Source organism: Rhamphochromis longiceps, linkage group LG15 (assembly GCF_057381845.1).
Source record: "Rhamphochromis longiceps isolate RC_006_pf linkage group LG15, R_longiceps_female_GT1.1, whole genome shotgun sequence".
In the NCBI taxonomy this organism is placed as follows: domain Eukaryota; kingdom Metazoa; phylum Chordata; class Actinopteri; order Cichliformes; family Cichlidae; genus Rhamphochromis; species Rhamphochromis longiceps.
The window spans coordinates 17881759-17900630 of record NC_140571.1 but is presented as its reverse complement, the minus strand read 5'-3'; the positions used below and the strand labels follow the sequence as shown (position 1 = coordinate 17900630).

Sequence of the window (18872 nt, the reverse complement as noted above, 5' to 3'; positions counted from 1 at the left end):
AATTTCTTATAAGTAAAACACAAACTCAGAATAAGAGTAGACAGGGAAGTGGAATAGGTTAGAGCAGGTTTTATTCAGTTTCTACATATTGCTTCATTTCTAGGTTGTTTTACTGAGCGGCTCAAAGCAATCCTGAACTTCCCAGCTTTGGTCGACGATTTTAATTAAAGCCAATAAATCGCTTTCATCAACTCTATACAGGAAGTATCTGAGCTCTGCAAAAGTAATGATCAAGCCATTAAAGTTACTTCAGTGCTCCAGTTTTCTTCAAATCTTTGCAACCATTCAAAACTTGGTACAATCTTTAATGGAAAAACAATCTTTTTAATCACGTGTGACTGCGGCTGAATGCAAAAAGAATACATTTCAAATTCCACAAAAATAAAACTGCACAAAAAAACGTCGCCTAGTGCCCCCCCCCCATGTTGCCTGTAATACAAGTGCGTTTGTTGGAAGTACTATACACATGAGCGGAGCTGTTATCTACTAAATATCTTCTCTTACAGCAGGACTAATGTAACAATATAAACCTCTGAGGTTAAACTATGTCGTTTGCAAAGGCAGGACTTGAAGAGGAACATTGGGTTAGCGTCAGGGTTTCAGGTGTGTTTTGATGAATCCAGAACATTCTGTGGTCAGAAGACGATGCAGGTTCAGGAGTAAATCCAGCTTATTTGACGACACTGTGGAAGAAGAAACAACAGAGATGGAGATCAGAATCTATCACTGATCTGTGAACTGTTATCCACAGGCTGTTAACTGTCACGGAGGGCATTAAATCAATGTCACAACAAGTCAAAGTAGCAGTGCTGGGTTAGGAAAAAGGAAATGAATAAAATCAATCTTTTTGAATCCTAGTCCTCTTCCTAACATTTTTAAATAATCCTTTAATTGATGATTTTCAGCCTGCTGCAGTCCTCTCTGACACTCACACACTGGTTTCCTTGTAGCGATCCAGAGCTTCCTGAGCTACCACCTCAGAGAACTTGGGGTCGTTCCAGGGGATTTCGCTCGGCACGGTGAAGTTCATGGATGGTGAGTCGAAGAGCTTCACGCTCACTTTGGTTTCTCCAGGCTCCTCCTCCCCATCAACCTTCTTCTCGGAGTCCTTGCACATCACCTGTAGCATAAGGAGGTGGGGGTTTTAGCTTTTCAGGGGGTTTCTGTAAGTTGCAGCTGAAACAAATGATTAAAATGACTGATGATAAAGAGAAAAATCGTTTCTGGATCTTTCAGAAGTTGGATAATTTTGCAGGATTTGGTGTTTTTCTTTGTCTTGTAATAGCTGTGGGCAGATACCGGTACTTAGACACCTAACACAAGTTTTTCAGGTGATAAAAATAGAAGTGTTGAAAAGCATAACTATATCTAGATAACAAATTACAACCATAATATTGCATATTTTAAATTAAGGTCAAATGAAGCAACAGTGCTTACCGCCTGAACACTGAAGATGCCGTCGCTGGTGTTGTTCGCGAGAGAAGACACCCAGCCAAACTGACTGTTGAACAAATCCAAGATGGAGGAGGTGTTGAGCATCTGCTCTTCGAACCTCTTCAGGAGGGAGTTGTACTGCTGGGTGAAACGCTCGGCCAAGGCCAGAGCCTCCTCCAGCTCCTCCTTCAGGGGGCCCTCCAGAGGTTTCTTCCCAGAGCAGTCTGTGAGGGAAAAACATCATCGTGGAGCTTGAGTAAAGTTGGAAAATCACTTAACTGCTACATCAGGCTTAAATGAATTAGATAAATGCTGACCCCACCCCCTCTTTTTTAAAAAAAAAAATTCAACCACTAATGCGGTCTCCTAGTTTGGCACATCTGTTTCTACCTACTACTTTCCAAAAAGTCCTTTAAAAGTAAAGTAAACAATGAAATAAAATACTACTCTGTGCTTGCTGTAATTGAGGAAGAAAGGCAAACTTATCCTCACAAGTACTACACACAAGATGGGGAGTGAGTCATCTCTAAGGCATTAACTCCAAAGCGTTGTCACACATACATGTTTCAATTTCAGAATAGTCTGCAGTTATGCTATAGGCAAGCAGACCCGCTGATATTTAGCAGCTGTGACTATTATATATATGCAAGACTGCACATAATGTGTAGGTATGAATGCACTTGCATGTGCATATGGGCCAGTGGTAGGTCACTGGTAAGTTGGATGAATATTGCTATCATTTATTAGACAGGAAAGAGGGGTAGTTTATGTCTTCCTGCTTCTTTTTGAGCATAAATTTGAGTTACTTATATTCAGACAATAATGCATCGGATTTTTTTATTTTATTTATTTTTGCTGAATGCCCATATATTCTTTATTCTTTTAAATGTTTGAAATACATGTAGCTAATTTTGTCCAAACAATTGAGCTACATGACGTTTCTTACCCTCACTTTTGCAACAGTTACTACCATATTTCAACATAAGGCAAAAAGTTCAACCTGCTGGTTGTGGTAAAACTCCTTAACAGGTCACGGTTATTCATCCTCTGCGATCCTACATCTGTACATTCAAGTTTTGTTGGTCTCAATCTCAGATACGCCACATAGACAAACACCTAAAGGAGCTGCTTGGTCATGGAAATTCATGCTACGAAGCTCCGGGTGCACAGTTTATGTGCTGATATTGATGCCAGAGGAGGATTGGAGCTCTGCCTTATTTGCCTCAGCAATTAGCGACCCTGTTCTATAACTTTGTGGCTGAGTTGCTTTGGTTCCTAAACTCTTCCACTTTCCCCCCAGATTTCCCATGATCAACTGTAGGTGGTAATAATGCAAAGTCATTTCCCGAACTGATTTGTTGCAGTAGTGGCATCCAATAATAGCACCACACTCCATTGAATGAGGTCTTTAGAATGAGCCGTTCATTCACAGACTGCATGACTAACTGTTTTACTTTATACAATGTAGCAATGGGACTGAAAAACACCTGAATTACAAGAATAAGAGACACTGCAGACCGTTACTTCTGTCCAGACCGGAGTATTTTAGTTAGGACAACCGTACATAGAGCCTTGATATTATGCCACTGATTTAAAAATGAAAAACAGGGAAACAAAGAGTTCCAGCTGCTTTTCATTGTTTAAAATTGAAACTATAATTTATAGCTAGTTCAAATCAACTAGCTGATGGATCCCTCTGAGCGCAAAAACAAAACAAAGCTCTTTGTATTTTCCAAGAGTCTATAAATAGATGCTTTTGTGTCAGAGCCCAGTTCTGTCCTGCCGTTTAATGGAAGAGTAACAATAGCATCATCGACACAAAGGAAGAGATCACATGATTAAATTACACTCTCTATAAATATTAATTGTGCTGCTCTAATCAAGACATCCCTGGATCATTATTCAGGTCTCAGAGCCTGGCTTCCTGCCAGTCGAATTTGGATGAAAGGCAGTTTGAAGAGGCCCTCATAGCTGTTAAATGGCTTCTTATATAATTTTTTTTTTAAATAATGAAGGATGATGTTTTAATTTATTTTGGTAATATTTCCCATATGCTCCATCTTAACTATTTTTACTCCTGTATCCATGTTAACAGGGGGAATAAAAGGTTTTAGTCAATGAACGAGACACCATCTTACCAATGTGCTGGATTTCTTTGCACTTCTGACACTCGTCGCGGAACTTGAAGCAGCCGGCTGAGTTGCGACGGATCTCTCTGCAGGTCATCCTGCCGTTACCGTAAGGTTTGGTGATGATCACGTCCTCATTTACGTTATCATCTGTGTGAATGACACAAACGCGCGTTATGAACGTTTCATGTGAAAATAAAACCCAACAGTGATGTGCCTCTGCACACGAATTAAATTTTTCTTGTCTGAACGTCACTATTGGTCATGTGACTCCACAGAAACCAGAGGAGATTTGCTTTTTATTTAAGCTAAACCAATTATTACCTAGTAAGTTATTTACCAGCCAATGCAGCAATGCCGTTTACAGCTGCACAGGTATATATTACATCTAAGTTATAGCCACAAAACCTTAATTATGCATTTTCAATTATATCATCATTTTGACAAAAAACGCCTAACAACATGCTAAAATCACAGACCAAACGGTACTCTAATGTCATTAATACAATTTTATGTTTATGGTCTCAAGCTATTACTTGAGACTATAGTCTGATCACGAACCTGTTCACTGAGATCAAAGATCAAGTAAATGGTGGATATATAGTCACTAAAGGCTTCTATATACCCTGACTACCTTTTGCAACCAGATGAGTTGAACCCCCCCTGCTGGTCATTACAAAGAATGCAACTTAAGGGTCCACAAGCGACGTCCACATTTTATAGACAGTCTGTAGTTAGACTTAAAAGCTCTCAGCACACATTACTTTCATTAAAACGAGGGGTTTTTGAGTTTACAGCATGTGTGATTCTGCAGCCGATAGCTCTCTAGATAGTTTCTGAATAAAAACATTGAACCTGACAGAAAAACCGACCCTCATTGGGAACAGTGTCACTGTCCATGTCCATCATGGAGCCCATGGAACTGAAGAAGTTCCGGCTCATTCCCATCATAGGGGAGAACAAGTTCTGGAAGCCGTGGAAAGGATCGTGGAACAGAGAGCGGATGCTTCTGCCGCGGCGAGCGTACGGCGACAGGAAGTTAGGCAAATAGATCACAGGAGGGCTGTAGTGCACATAATCGGCCACCTGAAAACAACAAATACAGAGACCGAGCTGATGCTGGTACTGATGTAGTGAGTGAGTGTGTTTGCTGTATACTTGTTCAAAGAGGAAGTGGTGCTTAAAGATTTATTCTGCACATAAACAAGCAAAGGTAAACTGTACCTTCATGCTATCTGTGAATATGTTGTCCACGCCGTCGGCCATCTCTGTGTATTTTTCCTCCAGGTTCTTGAACTCTCTGTTCTGCCGTTGTCCTTCTTGCTCCAGGATGTCGATCTTCTCTCCATTGATCCAGATGGAGAAAGGAGATGTTCTATTCAGAACCTCCTCCAGCTGCAGACCGAAGGAGCAGGTATCATTTTGAATCAAACTTAAAATGTCTTTCATGGCTTAATATTTCAGGGGAGAGAAGAAGAATGATGAAGGCGAAAGGATGAAATATGCATAGTGTTGTATCTCCTTTAGTGTCTGACCTGACGTCCCACCAGTCCAGATCCGCTGCTGCAGGTTCGGGAGTAGTATTTCACACAGGTGTTCTTCAGACAAGGCTTGCACTCCTCCCACAGAGCCTTCATGGTCTCGTTACAAACCTCCTCCTCCTTCTCCAGCTTGGCCTCCATCTCCTGAGCTGTACGCATCGCTTCCTATACATTAAAACATCCAACTTTATTCTGGCCCCATCTTTGGTAATAATTATCTCGTCCTTTTGTGTTAAATGTGAGAATCGTCAGTTTAGAGTAAATTCTCTCAGGAAATATGTTCTTATCTGCAGCACGGACAGATTTAAGTGAAAAAAAGAGAACACTTTCTCGCTGTTAAACATTTAAAAACAAAGTCTAAACCTCTGGAACATTAAAAAATTACTTTTCTGTGTGTTGTGGCCCAAAAAACCCAAATCACTAGACATCTTTACTTCACTTATTCCCCTAGAGCATCGCCAACAAAGATACTGTTAAAACATATAGTGCTTAATATTAGTGCTACCTCTTTCTTCTGCTCGGTTTTCTCCAGATCATCCAAAAACCTCTTGTGCTCCTCTGAAGATTTCTGCATCACACTCTTCATTTCCTTCACTCCATTGATGGCATTTTCAATTTGTCTGTCCAGATACTTTTCTCCCTGAATGGAAATCTCTGTAAACCACAAACAACACGCAGAAAATGTTAACTTCCATAAAATGGCCTTGAATGTTACTGATATTACATGACGTCTGTTCTGTTTGTTCTGCTCACTGTCAACTTCTGCTCAGGCGATTATTTTATTCTACATATCCTAAGCGGTCCGGTATGTAGAATCACAGCACAAATGTAACACAGACCTGGACATTTATGCATTATCTTTTAATAATGAATTTAGAATTTAGTCATTAAATTAACCTCAGCACCCTGTCTGTCATCCACAGACTCCAGAGTCTGTAGAGTCCCAGCTGCAGAGTATTTTATCACCCTGGAGGAACCAAAAGACATTTGAAGGGCAGACTAACAGACCACAAATGTGCTCATGCAGATAGAATATCAACTACCCTGTGTCTAGACACAACACGGACCTCCATAACAGTAATGCATGCATATTACAAGCTCTTGGCATTGCACAAATCACAGAAATTTGACAGACAAGGAGATCTGCATGAATACTAAATATCCAGGCCTAATTGAGGGGCCTTTTATTGGTTATTGTTAACACCTTTTTTGTTTATATATTTCCTTTAACTATTTTTTTAATCTTTTATGCTGCTCTTTGACTCAACTTTAACAAATATGCTTGAAAAAAATGACATCATCTTCAATACCTTTAGTTTTATAGCACTAATGGAAGATTCCTATTAGTGGAATACCATGAAAAGAAATCTGTTGCCCTATTAAAAGCTATTTATCTAGATAACCCTAACATTACTTCCGTAACTACCAAGTTGTTAACGTCATCAGATCAATCCTTTTGTGTGAACTGGCCCTTTAAACCCTTTTTTCCACACCCTGCAAACTTACGGTTAAGATCTTCTTTTGTCGGAGGAAGGATACAGCTGGCTGAGGCCACCAGAAGAGCCACCAAGGCCAAAGACTCTTTCGAGCCTTTCCTCTTCATCATCATCATCATCATCATTAGCATCCTCTCTGACTCTTGCAGGGCCAGCAGGTAATGATGTGAATATGATGCCAAAGACCTGGAATGTAAATCAAACACAGTTTCAGTCCAAACTGACTCTGGACTGTGAAAAATGTCATTGCACAGACTCCTTATCTCCACCAGAGGGCGATGGAAGCTGGAGAAAAAGCAGGTGGGGAGCTACGCAGTAAAAAATCATCACGTTTGCTCAGCGGTTTTGTGCCCTTACATGGCAACAGCTAAAAATAACCAATCAATAACACTAAATAATTCAAACTGATGAACATCTTATTCGTCCCCAGTTTCAATCATTAAAGGATGTTTTGAGTTCAGATCAGCGTTCTCCTGCGGCAATGACCAAAGTGCCTTTCAGAGGCATTATATAATAGAACAGCAGGCTCTTTCTCTATTTACCCATTTCTTCTCTGACGTGTGCTTGGTCAGCTGCCCGTTCACCCAACAATGACATATTCAGCAGAGGATGTCTGTGGTGTATGACCCCCCACTCACGCTGACATGAGACGGACAAAGACAGAGAAGTTCACCAGTCAGTTGGACCAGGCTTCTCTCCTCTCTGTGCAGCTTTTCCCCAAGCAGCATAAATAATCTCTCCCATGTGGGAGTCTAATCTCTGCTGATTATTTCTGCAGTCAGCAATAATCCTTATTTTCTCTAAAAACACATGGCCACATGCAGCAGTCTAGCTGAACTTTGCTGATTCATTTTGCTGTTTTTCTGGAGCCTTCTGGAGATTAGTCTTTATCAGGATTAGCTCAGTGTTTAACCATCCATAATAACCAAAATTACACACTTACACAATTACACACCATTAGATAATGCGCATGCTTACTTGACACAAAACATAACAGAAAGGAAAAAATCTACTTAGAAGACTTTTTTTTAAAGGCTATTTTTGTTTTGTTTGCAGAACTTGGTGCACACAGTGGAAAGGCTGCCCATTTCTATGGTGATTAAACCGGACGTAGCTTTTGCTGTGGATCAGATTTGGCAGAATTACGACTAAGAATTTTTCAAGACTCTTATGAAGCTCTTCACCCTGATTTAGAGTTTTGATTGAGCAAAAGGGTAGCTACACAGATGCTTTCAGGCTTAAAGAGCTAACTGATCACATAAAAAGCAGACATTGTTTAATAGGAAAGTATAGTGAAAACATTTAAAGAGGGATTCGTTGGTTTCCAAAAATCAAGAAAATCACTGATGTAGAGGATTGCCAATGTCTTCCACAAGATTTGTGAATGGGCAAATCTGTCATGTTGAGACAAGATGAACATCTTTTTCTTTCTTCTAAACTGCTGGAATTAAGATTCAGCCAACGACGCATTTACCCCTCTAGTTCTGTTCTTAATGAGTGTGTCTTCATGCAGACACACTGCAAGCACCAGGTACTTCAGGTGAAGCAAAGCGTTTGCACACCCAGTATAAAAGCACAGGTCTTAGGAGCGTCTTGCTCATCTTCTACAGTGTGTTTTTGTTTGCAGTCGCTCGCCCACAATCTCCTCCTGTTTCTATGGAAACAAGCAGAGTACAGTATGCATACAAATCTGCTGCAACATCCCAAAAACCGTCAAGAACTTTTTCATTGTTTGGTAGTTGATGTTTATATTTCCTGTTCCCTTTATTTATTCAACCCTCTCCTACTGAATGTATTCAATCATCCCACTGAAAGAGGGCCATTCATACCCCTGACTCTGCATGGGTTCAGTCAAATAAGAATATTTAAGATGACCTGCAGATCAGCTTACACACTCTTCCCCAGAATCAGTATGAAAGCTCTCTATCTTTGGAAACTTTTTGGGTCTGCTTGCACTATATGATTAAATGCCTACAGCGAATTAATAATTACTAATCAGAAAAGGTTTATGCCATCTTAAAAGAGTTATATGAACTTTCTGTGTTTTTAAACATACAGCAAACACAGTGAGGTCATCATCCACATAATACTAAACGTCTTGCTTAATTAGAGCATGCCCGGAATTAGAAGGTTTGTAAACACTATTTCCAATCCAGCCTTTTGTAATGAGAGAAAAAACTAATGAGTAAGGCCAGACATTCAGTGAGGGGAAAGAATGAGCAATGCTGACATGAAAAGCACAGAAAAAACAGTGTGAGAGAGAGATGGAGAGAAAGTTAGGCAAATGAAAAGTATTAACAATGCACGGGCCCAGTTGTGTTATTTGCTGAACAACAGCTGCAAGTATCCTGGTTACACAACTGAAATACCAACACTCCTCCTCTCCAGATGTTCCTCTAGAAAGTTCAGCATTACCAGTATGACATCAACGTCTGCTCAGTCTCCCACACGTCACCTTTATTTTCTGGAAGTATTTATTTACCATTGTAAATATTTTATTTGACACTTAGATTACTATTAAAAGACATTTAGTACTGAGAAATGAAATCTTGGCTGCTGAAGAGTAATTTTGTTCATTTTTAAAGCAAACCTCGGCCACTTTAAGCATCGGGAACACAACAAATGTGTTTGTCTGATGTTGTAGTTTATGTTTATAAAATCAGAAAAATACAAAATGTCTTGCTAATTTTGTTTTTTGCATTTTGTTATTGTAACATTTATCTCATACAAATTACACTTTATACTCTAAAATAGCTTACACTACCATAACTTTGTATTTATGACCTTGTTGCCCTACAGTATACTGCTGCACAACTATTCGCACATTTCACTTAAAATGTTTAATATTGTGCAATGATTTAATTAAATTTCTTTCATTTTATTCTACTATTTCTTTATTAAACTAGTGTTACAGTGACAGTGAAATTACCCAGGTATTTCTAAAATATCTTGCCTGATGGATTTGCTCCTTTTGCTTCTGTCCCCCCATTAATGACTTTCCCGGTGCTTAAATAAGAAGAAAAAAATGGACTAATCTGTCAAAAATGGGACACTGGCCTCATTATTTAAAGTGTTTGGGGACTTCTTCACCCATAGGACTTAACTGTCCTATAGGCATGCAGGAGTCAGGGCTATTTCTATTTATAAACCAGAAAATGTAACAATAATGATAAAGATCCAGCAATGCTTTAATAGTTTAACATTTTAAAACCTGCAAACATGCATGTGATTACAGATTTATAATTTAGTTTCACGTTTTTATTATTATTTACGCACCAAGCACTGCGTAAAATGCTGAAGCGTGTTATTGAAGTAAACCACAGCGGGACGTCATACCCCCTAATCCAGTTGTTTTGATCCAGAGATGGAGGTCACACCCATGAGTAAGCAATTTAAACAGCAATCACCTTCAGTCAGCACGACCGCATGAAAGGGAATAACACGACATGGTTTTAATTAATAAGTTAGAAGTGATTTTTACAGTCTGACGTTTTATCTGCAAAACCTGCAAAAATGCAAACGAGGTCTGTTCTGTTTTGTTTAAATATGTTATAGCTTATATAAAAATGTAACCACCACAGTCTGCACACAAAAACACCGACCTGCAAAAAGCAAAGGTCCTCTGACTCACCTCTGTTTGTTTCCTGAGACTCCAGCTCGTCCGAAGCTGCCCCAGGCTCGCTGCTGCTCTTATTTATACCAGCGGATAACGGGGACGGTGCAGACATGTGATGACCGAGCATGCTGCTGCCGCCGCATCCAGCTCTCAAAAGTACCGCAATGTGAACACCAACTTCCTGTAATACGCTTCAAAATAAACCTTTAGAAAACAAAACGAAAATATTTTCATGCAAATTGCTCAGTTCCAGTTTAGGAATTGCAGTTCAGTAATTCTACTTACCTCTTGTAAACCTTTAACAACAAATATGGATAGACTTGCCAAACGTGTTTCCTTCTTTTAAAAACTGAATCATCTGAATAAGTCTGAACAGTGCCTGTTAGAAACCTCCAAAACTAGAAGATTAAGATCATGTAACAACACTACAAAATATAAAAGCACAACATTTCAATAGTTGGCACTGACATCTGCTCTGCTGATTAGAAAAAAAGGCAAAAAAAGAACAAAATAATAAATAAATTATTGAACAGCAACAATAACAAAAAAGAACAATTAAAACAAACTGATATTTTTAAAATGACGCATTTAGTAAGAAGATAATATTTTTGGGCTGTAACATAAAATTAATAACAAAAACTTTTCACACACACATATATATAGACCTTCATATAATATGTATTTGTATTAAAACTAATACAACAGTAATAACAATATGAGGCTCCTACACCTTTAACGTGGTACATCCCAGAATGAACGAGGGCCCTAAAATAAAATAAAAATCAGGCCAATTAATTATGTTGAGTTTTTTTTGTGTAGAATACCTTTTTTGTAAGATGTAACACACATGCTCAAGATAGTCTTCAATTAATATTTTATAACTGATTATATGTTATTGTGTTCACTAACGCGCTATTTAAATTAAATTCAGATTCATTCATAAATTTGATGTACTTTTCCCCCCACATGCTTCTTCCACAAATTACGGAAAGCAGACTTTTATTTTGACATAAAAAAATGTTTCCTGTCATGGTTGCGTTCAATTGCTTCTGGCTTGACATCAGTGAGAAGACTTTTCCAGAAGTTTTTTGTCATTTATTGGCGCCTCTCAGAGGTGGTGAGCAGACACAGAAACATTTGACTCATCCTGACAGTGACTCAGTATTTAAAACGTTTCTTTATTGGCATTTTACCAAACCACACTGGAAAAACACCGTTTCATAACAACCAACAATAACTGCCTGTAATAAACTACTGAGGATGTAAGCTTCCTAATGGATATACTATTATATAAGTATAAATATAAAAGTACACAATGTAATATTTGGGTTAAATTAGTTTGCTGTATCATTGTATATACAGTGTTTGTGTTTAGTCATAATCACACGATTCTTCTGCAGTACTTTCTCTGCAACAGATGCAGTTCAAAAGGATTTACACTGTTTAAAGAAACAGGATTCCTGATGTTACTAATAAGAATGAATGAGGAATGAATGAATTCAGAAAAAAATGACGTTTGTGCTGATCTTCTGTAAATATATAATGTGGTTGATTTTGCTAAATGAATTTGGGCTGAGTTGAAAAGACTTGAAAAGCTTTGTTTATTTCTATAAGACAGAAAATACTAGTGTAATGTAAGAATGTTACCGGGGGTTATCGTTCTATTTTTTAAAGCTTCACTTAACACAAAGACCCAACAAGGCTGGAGTAGGCTCCTGTTTTGCTGATGACAGTGAGTTTTCAGATAAATTCAAGGACTAAGTGTTATCTTAAAAATAGATAATTCTAAAAAACAAAAGCTCCCAAAACTGAAAAACAGAGCTGCATGTATTTGCTGATCTACAGCTGATGTTTTGCACTTGCATGTTTGTCCCAGGAGAGCAATGTAATACAAACTCTAGTTAAAAAACTCAGAGGTCACCGAGATTGTTTTGACACTAGTCATTCTGCACCTGCTTTCCATAAGTGTGAGAGTGTGAGAAGTGTGAGATTATGGAAATTTGAAACATATGACCCAGGAATGTAGGAAAGTTAAAACAGAAGAATCTGCTCATGAATGCACGTCAAATACAAATGTAGTTACAGTCCTAGTGTCTTTAAACACAATTAATCCTCCTAACAAACAACTTACAAGGGCTTGTGTCATCTCAGGGCACGGATGTTCCAGTAAATCTCATGGACACGCACAAAGACACACAAACACAGCGGGTAAAACACAAATTCTTTTGTTGTGCGTCAGCTGCAGTCATGTCTCTGCAGAGCTGTGATCGGCAGTGTTAGTTAGATGTTAGTCTTTAAACAGCTCTGCAGCTTAAATTGTGTGGTTTAGATCAGTGTAACGCAAGTACAGACTAACCTGTTCGACACTCCTTAGTAAAGTTGTTCATAGAGGCATCCGTGTCCTCTTAGAGTCACAGCAGTTGAGTGGTTTGATCAAACTGGTGTAAAGCTCTTTGGTCAGGCAGGAGTTGTAGTTGGAAAAATACAACTGTATGTAACTAAAATTCATAGATTAGAAACAGCAATAAACACACAGTATACTAAATTCCCATGCTTTTTTGTGACAAAGTGTAAAAGTAAAGTTGCTACACTAGGTGGCACAAACTCCATTCTTATAAGGTCTCCTCCTCCCAGGACTTAAAGTTTGAAGACTTACAGTGAGGGTACTTGACTGGATTGTTTAATGCTTTCCAAACATCATTAGCACACTCGTGGTTACATTTCCAACTTAAAATATTTTACATCTTGACCTTGAAATAATAGAAAAATTCAGATGACAACACACATTTGGCATTTATTTCTTTTTAACCTGTTTATATTAAATATAAACATGTTAAATAGTCTTATATTTAAGCTATTTAATCTGTGAAGTTACAAGCCAGAGCTGGTTATTACGCAAATAGGCACACAATTCTGATGAGATGAGAATATATTGACAGGAAGAGCAGTTTTGATAAACAGTCTTTAAAAACATGCACTATTTTATCTAAGCTCAAGTTCAACACAATATTGTTGGATTATAATATTATTTTATGCCATGTTATACCCCTAATTAAAGATTGTGAATTATGTAGTTTTAGTTTGCATTATTCTCCTGGATTAGAAGAAGGTGATAACTATTGCATTTGTTAAACTGATTTGCATTACATTAGACTGCTGATTTATTGTGAATGAATGATATTGTTTTATGATGCATTATACTGCTGAGTTATAAGAAATACTGTTCGCAGAAAGTCATCGCCTTATTTGTCTGATTAGAAGAGAACAGAACATACTGGAGTTTTCTGCCCCATCTCAGCAGGAGCAGATAAACAGGGAGCCAAGGTCGTAGCTTAGGCGCTGTGTGAGAGAAAGCATGTGAATGTTTAGGCTTTAATGATAAGGTGGGGGCCAATAGAGGCTATAAGAGTTTGATCAATGCTCCACCATTTTGAGATCTGATGCTGTCTGCGTACGGTGTCCATCTCCCACGCGTGTCATCATTAAAATCATCTTTTGACTCAACCTGGCCGGACCAGTCTTGTTATTGTGGTTTTCCTCTTGTATCCATCTGTTACGTCCCCACTTAAAAGCTAGGCGATGAGGGTGGGGGACAGTAACAGTTAGATCCAGGTGGAATGAAAAGAACGCCAGGCAGAGGTATTTAATATAAAATAGATCTTTATTGTAGGCAAACACCTCAATAATCATATAAATGGCAACAACAAAAGGAGACAGCACCGCTGCTTTAACGAGAAATCAGGGAGGTCAACCCAAAGTGGTAATGACCACTTCAACAAAGAAAGCAACAATAAGGCTTCAACAGAAAGAGACAGCAACGCTGCTAGCAAACAATATCCAGGCAGGCCACACAAACTAGTGAAGGCCGCCGTCACTCATTGGCAATCACTGCTCAGTTAAGCACTACTCACAAAGAGCCACACACCAGAAGGCTGGTCACACACAGCAGGCTGTTCCACACCTAAGCCAGTAGCACACTCTGACCAGCACAGAGGAAATCCACCAGAAACCTCTCCCTCCTCTTCCACACTGCTCTTCTCCAGCTTATATCACCCCTGAGGGTAATTGGTTGTAACGAGAGCAGATGAGCAACAGGTGTGACCTAAAGGAGAAGGCAGGGGCAGAGAGAGACAAGGGGAGGGGCCAGAACGAAGGAAGAGGAGAGGGAGAAGACAACACCACGCCCACACATTCCCACAGCCTCCCAGAATGTAACACCATCCCCAATATTTGAATCCGTAACAATATCTAATCAACCAATCACATAGCAGCGGCTCAGCATGTACACACGCTGGAGATGACCTACTGAAGTTCAAACTGAGCATTAGAATTGGGTAAAAAGTTAATTTAAGAGTTTTGAAAGTGGCATGGTTCTTGGTGCCAAATGCGCTGGTCTGAGTATTTTAACTCCGTCCAACTTGGTACTTGCAAGGTGTAGCGAATGAAGTGTTCTGAACTCTGTTGCAGGTGATGTATTCAGGATAGCACATTCTTCTAGCTGCCTTCTAGGGGTCAACATCGGGGCTCATTGGCCTCCACCTTACTCTCCCAGCGCCATCTTCAAAATTCTTTGTCCAGTATTTCTTCCATCTTTCCTCTACACATGGATAAACCACCTAAGCCTTGTCGCTCTAAATTTGTTGCTCCCGGTCATTCCCCCCAAAGTCTTAGCATCTTCCTCCAGTTCTGCCTCCTGTCTTTTTGTTAGTACCACCATCTCCAAACACTACGTCATCCCTTTACCAGTTCCTCCACTTACTGTCCTTCCTACCCATATTGTGCCCCCAGTGGCTGGTAAGACAAATATAGCAACCAAATTAAACACTGCTGTGCTTAAATTCTTTAAAGAAGTCCTTTGAAAGAACCAAAGCAAAGATCTGGCTCCTCTGAGTGGTGGGCTGACATTAGACAAGGCATGCAGGACATCTGCTGTATGTAACACAACAGTAAGAAAGCAATGACCTCATCCTTCAGAATTCCTGACAATGAGAGGTAACAGAGAGTGAAAGCGAGAGAAATACTATACCAGTGAAACATCATACTCAGGCATTCTGGGAAATGTGTTTTAAATTTACAATTTGTAATTTGTAATAGAAAACCAGGTAAGAAAGGTCGGATGAATTTGTCATCTGCAACTCACATTAAGCCTTTTGGGTTACACATGACCTGCGTGACACTGGTTAATACTTGAACTTTCATTATTTCACCAACTGATTGGTGAACACATCCAGTGAAGCATTTAGCTTCCAGGGAAACATTTTATGGTTTGTGTTGTGTTGCTTGAGCAACCATCTTTGTTTTGGTCAAAAAGTGCCCTGTAATTATTATTGCCACATGAGCTGATGAACACCAAAACAGAGGTAAAAGAAGATTAGCCATACATTTGCTAAGATGTCAAAAACACAACTTCAAACAAATGGAATTGGTTTTAGCCACATACGCATATTTTCAAAAGAGAAGATATTACATTTCAAATTAAGCCTCACACACTGTGGTTTACAGTTTCTCTTTCCTTTCACAAAGGAGTAGACACCAACCAAACCCTGCCCCTACTCAGTTTTTGGCACTAAGTGGCCAAAAACCGATTTTATAGATCAAAATCAGACTTAAATGCAGTTCCTAATTGACTTGTACACTACAGATGATGTGAGATAAACCATCCGCACTCACTGCTGCTTCCTTTGTTTGAGCTGTGTGATGTAGTTCCAAATGCTACAAGGCTGCAAATTTGTTTTTCACAAATTTCACAAACGGGCCTGTCCCGTTTGGCTCTTTTGCCATCAGAATTGTTGTCTAAAGGCAAAGAAAGATGCCCAACGGATTTACTTTACCAAACTGACCATCCCAGCCTTGCCGTAATGGTCCATTTGATTCACCTTTTATTGTTTATTTTATTTTCACTTACTGAATACGGGACAGACTTGACTGGGGGAAAGAAGGGGAGAAAGAAAGAGGGAAAGAGAAACAGCTGAGAAGAGGGACGGGGGAGAAGGGCAAAAAACAAAAACCAACAGAACGGGCAGAGAAAAAAAAATGCATATATCAATCACCTGGATCACCTGCTGAGAAAGAAAAAAGAAAGCAAGCAGAAGAGAACAAGAGTAATAGAATAAACAACATCACAATGATATATGGGAATATGACAGTAAATACTAAATGTTAAACATTATTGTGCAGCACATAAGATCAACAGAACACAGTGTGCTTTGAGGTAGGAGCCAAAAAGGGTGTAGTTTGTGGGTGTGATCACCCGTGTGTACACCTGTGAGCATGGACGCGCTTGTTTTTTGTTTTTTTAAAAGGTTCCTTCATGTAATAGTCTGCTAGAGGGTGTGGGGGGGCCACAGCCCCGTCCTCCAGGGCATGAAGCAGGTGTGGAGGAGATCAAAACTCCAGACATCCAGAGGCCCCCAGAACACAAGAGACCAAGGAAGACCAACAGAGGGGCAGCTGCGCCACTGTCCCGGAAAGAGCTGAGGAGAGTCCCAGATGAGGGCTCACTCAGCAGCCACGGAGCAGAAGCCAGGGGGAGTTGCAGTGACGCGCCCGTGAGCTCCGCCGGCAGCCAGCTGCGCCTGAGTGACCGAGCCCCAGGCCGAGAGGCCGGGGGCACCCCACCTCCGAAGTGGCCCGAGCGAGCCCCAGGCTCCAGGCCCCGATAAGCGGCCGCCAAGGAGTGAGCCGGTGTGTACCTGGACACAAAGAAGCACCAACGCACCGATGTCTGAGGGGGTCCGCCACTGGCAGGGGAAGTGGTGGTGGGGGGAGATAGGCCTCCAAACCTTGGAGGGCCTGAGATGTCCCCAGAGAGGTGGCGCCTGACACCCGACCTGACATATAGACACAGACATACAGGCACACACAGATACAAACATCCATTCCCACCCTCATGCTCTCATATGCACTCACTCCACACTCAACCAACGTGGAGACAGACATAAAGAGACGCTGTACACACGATCACACTCCCCAAGCGTACTCTACAAACCGGGTCTAGGTGCCCCCGCCCCTGGAGGGGGGAACTGCACCCAGACCCAGGTGGTGTTTCCCTTTTCCCTGCGGTGGGGGGAGGCAGACCGCCCCGACTCCGCAGCAGCAGGAAGGCTCCACACTCCAGACCGCAGTCGGACGGCCAACTCCTCCTCCTCCTAGCCCCCCTGCTCCAGCAGGTCGCAGAGAACGGGGGTGAGAGAAGACTCCGAACCTCCCTCCACCCGCTCATTGTAATGTTGATGCATGTGTGTTCTAAGGTGCATTTAAAACCCAGGAGGGCTTGGAGCTACCTGCCAGAGAGCAGCAGGTAAGCGCATGGTCCCTCCTGCTAGCCCTCAATGTCTACGTGTATTTAAAATTGAGAGGTGGGCAACGATGCCAGGGGTGGGGTGTACACCCTGATGGTACTTTGGACTCCGTGTATCGTGCCCACCCCCAAGATCCTATATGTATGTGTAATGAGAGTGTGAGTAATGTGAATGTCTAAGTTGTGGGATAAAATTGAGGCAGAGGCAGCCAGAAGGGGACAGAGGGGGGGGTAGCCTCCTCTGCACCCTGGTGACATACCCCTACTCCAAGGCCCTGCATGTGTGGGTGGTTGTGGTGGAGCGGGAAGAGGGAGGCAGCTGGAGATGGGGAGGGAAGGAAGGGAGGGGCAAGTGACCCCTCCCTGGGGCCAGCTCCCCCGCTGACCCCAGTAGGCACCCCCATACTCCGCGACCCGCCAGGGAAAGGGGGGCCCAGGCCCATCAGACCGGGGCCCAGTGCAGCAGCGCCTCCCGGCCCCACAGAGCCCGGGACAGTCCACCCAACCCCACCACAGAGAAAACTGCACCCACCCCACCATCCACTCATCTTCCAGACTACATAAGACAATAAACACCCAGGCTGAGATCTTCCTCCACCTCTCCTGTATCTCCCCCTCCTGCAGAGGCAGCTCCTGAGGAGAGGAAAGCTCCTGCAAGATGTGACAATCTCCCCCACCAGTTGAAGAGCCCCCCAGGTGGCTCGACGCACTGGCGGCACCCTGCTCCAGGGCTGGGCCCCCATGCACCCACCCGCCCACAACCCCGGCAACACACCAACCAGGACCCAAGCCCCGGAGGCCCGGTCCGGGTCCCAGCCCAGAGACGGAGCGCCCCCAGAACCTCACGCCCATCCCGGACCCACCCAGGGGCAGCCAGGCTACCAGGTCAGTAACCCACGTCCGTCAGCACAGACCCTCCCCTAGCCCCGCTGCACGCAGCCGCGAGGAAACAGTCACCGGAGAGCCAACAGAGCCCCTAACCGGACATGACTGCTACCCCGGGTTGAGCCCCCCAAGGAAGATGCCTCCGGGGAACCCCCCGACGCCCTAAGCCTGTCCCTACCCCCACATCAATCACAACAGTGAAGGCGGGACCAAACTATGACCCCCCACCCCCACTAGGTGATGGAGCTGATCAAAGGAGCCCAGAGCAATTGATCTGATGTGGTGGCAGAGGCTGTGTCAAGACTAATGTAATCTAATAGATAATTTCTATATTGGTTAGAATTAAGATTATTTTTATTTTTCCAGTTCATGAGGACTGTTTTCTTGGCTGTGCATAGGGCAGTGAAAACCATATGGGCTATATTCTTTTCTGAAGTGACATTATCTAAGCTGCCCAACAAACACACTAAG

At 41.7% G+C, this 18872-nt stretch overlaps 1 protein-coding gene across 2 annotated transcripts; it reads right to left on the bottom strand.

The window, feature by feature from the left end:
• Positions 1 to 76: 76 nt before the first annotated feature.
• On the bottom strand, positions 77 to 10364 carry clu (clusterin). 2 transcript variants are annotated; one of them, XM_085381646.1, is made up of 10 exons: positions 10232 to 10364; positions 6611 to 6786; positions 5610 to 5758; positions 5099 to 5269; positions 4788 to 4958; positions 4436 to 4649; positions 3573 to 3713; positions 1438 to 1658; positions 933 to 1120; positions 77 to 683 (listed from the first exon to the last, which is right to left on the bottom strand). In XM_085381646.1, the coding sequence occupies exons 2-10, from the start codon at positions 6729 to 6731 to the stop codon at positions 671 to 673; spliced, it is 1389 nt and encodes a 462-aa protein (XP_085237772.1). In that variant the 5' UTR covers positions 6732 to 6786; positions 10232 to 10364; the 3' UTR covers positions 77 to 670. The 2 variants fall into 2 exon arrangements, with proteins under 2 accessions (XP_085237772.1, XP_085237773.1); XM_085381647.1 differs by lacking the exon at positions 77 to 683 and having other exon boundaries at positions 929 to 1120.
• Positions 10365 to 18872: the final 8508 nt, after the last annotated feature.

What these genes read in the sequence shown, in the direction of transcription:
- clu (XM_085381646.1), bottom strand. Translation starts at nt 6,731, where the DNA reads ATGCTAATGATGATGATGATGATGATGAAGAGGAAAGGCTCGAAAGAG. An exon ending in TGACACTGTTCCCAATGAGG is followed by an intron (nt 3,714 to 4,435) that starts GTCGGTTTTTCT and finishes TCATTCACACAG; the next exon opens with ATGATAACGTAAATGAGGAC. An exon ending in CAAAGAAATCCAGCACATTG is followed by an intron (nt 1,659 to 3,572) that starts GTAAGATGGTGT and finishes TTTCCCTCACAG; the next exon opens with ACTGCTCTGGGAAGAAACCT.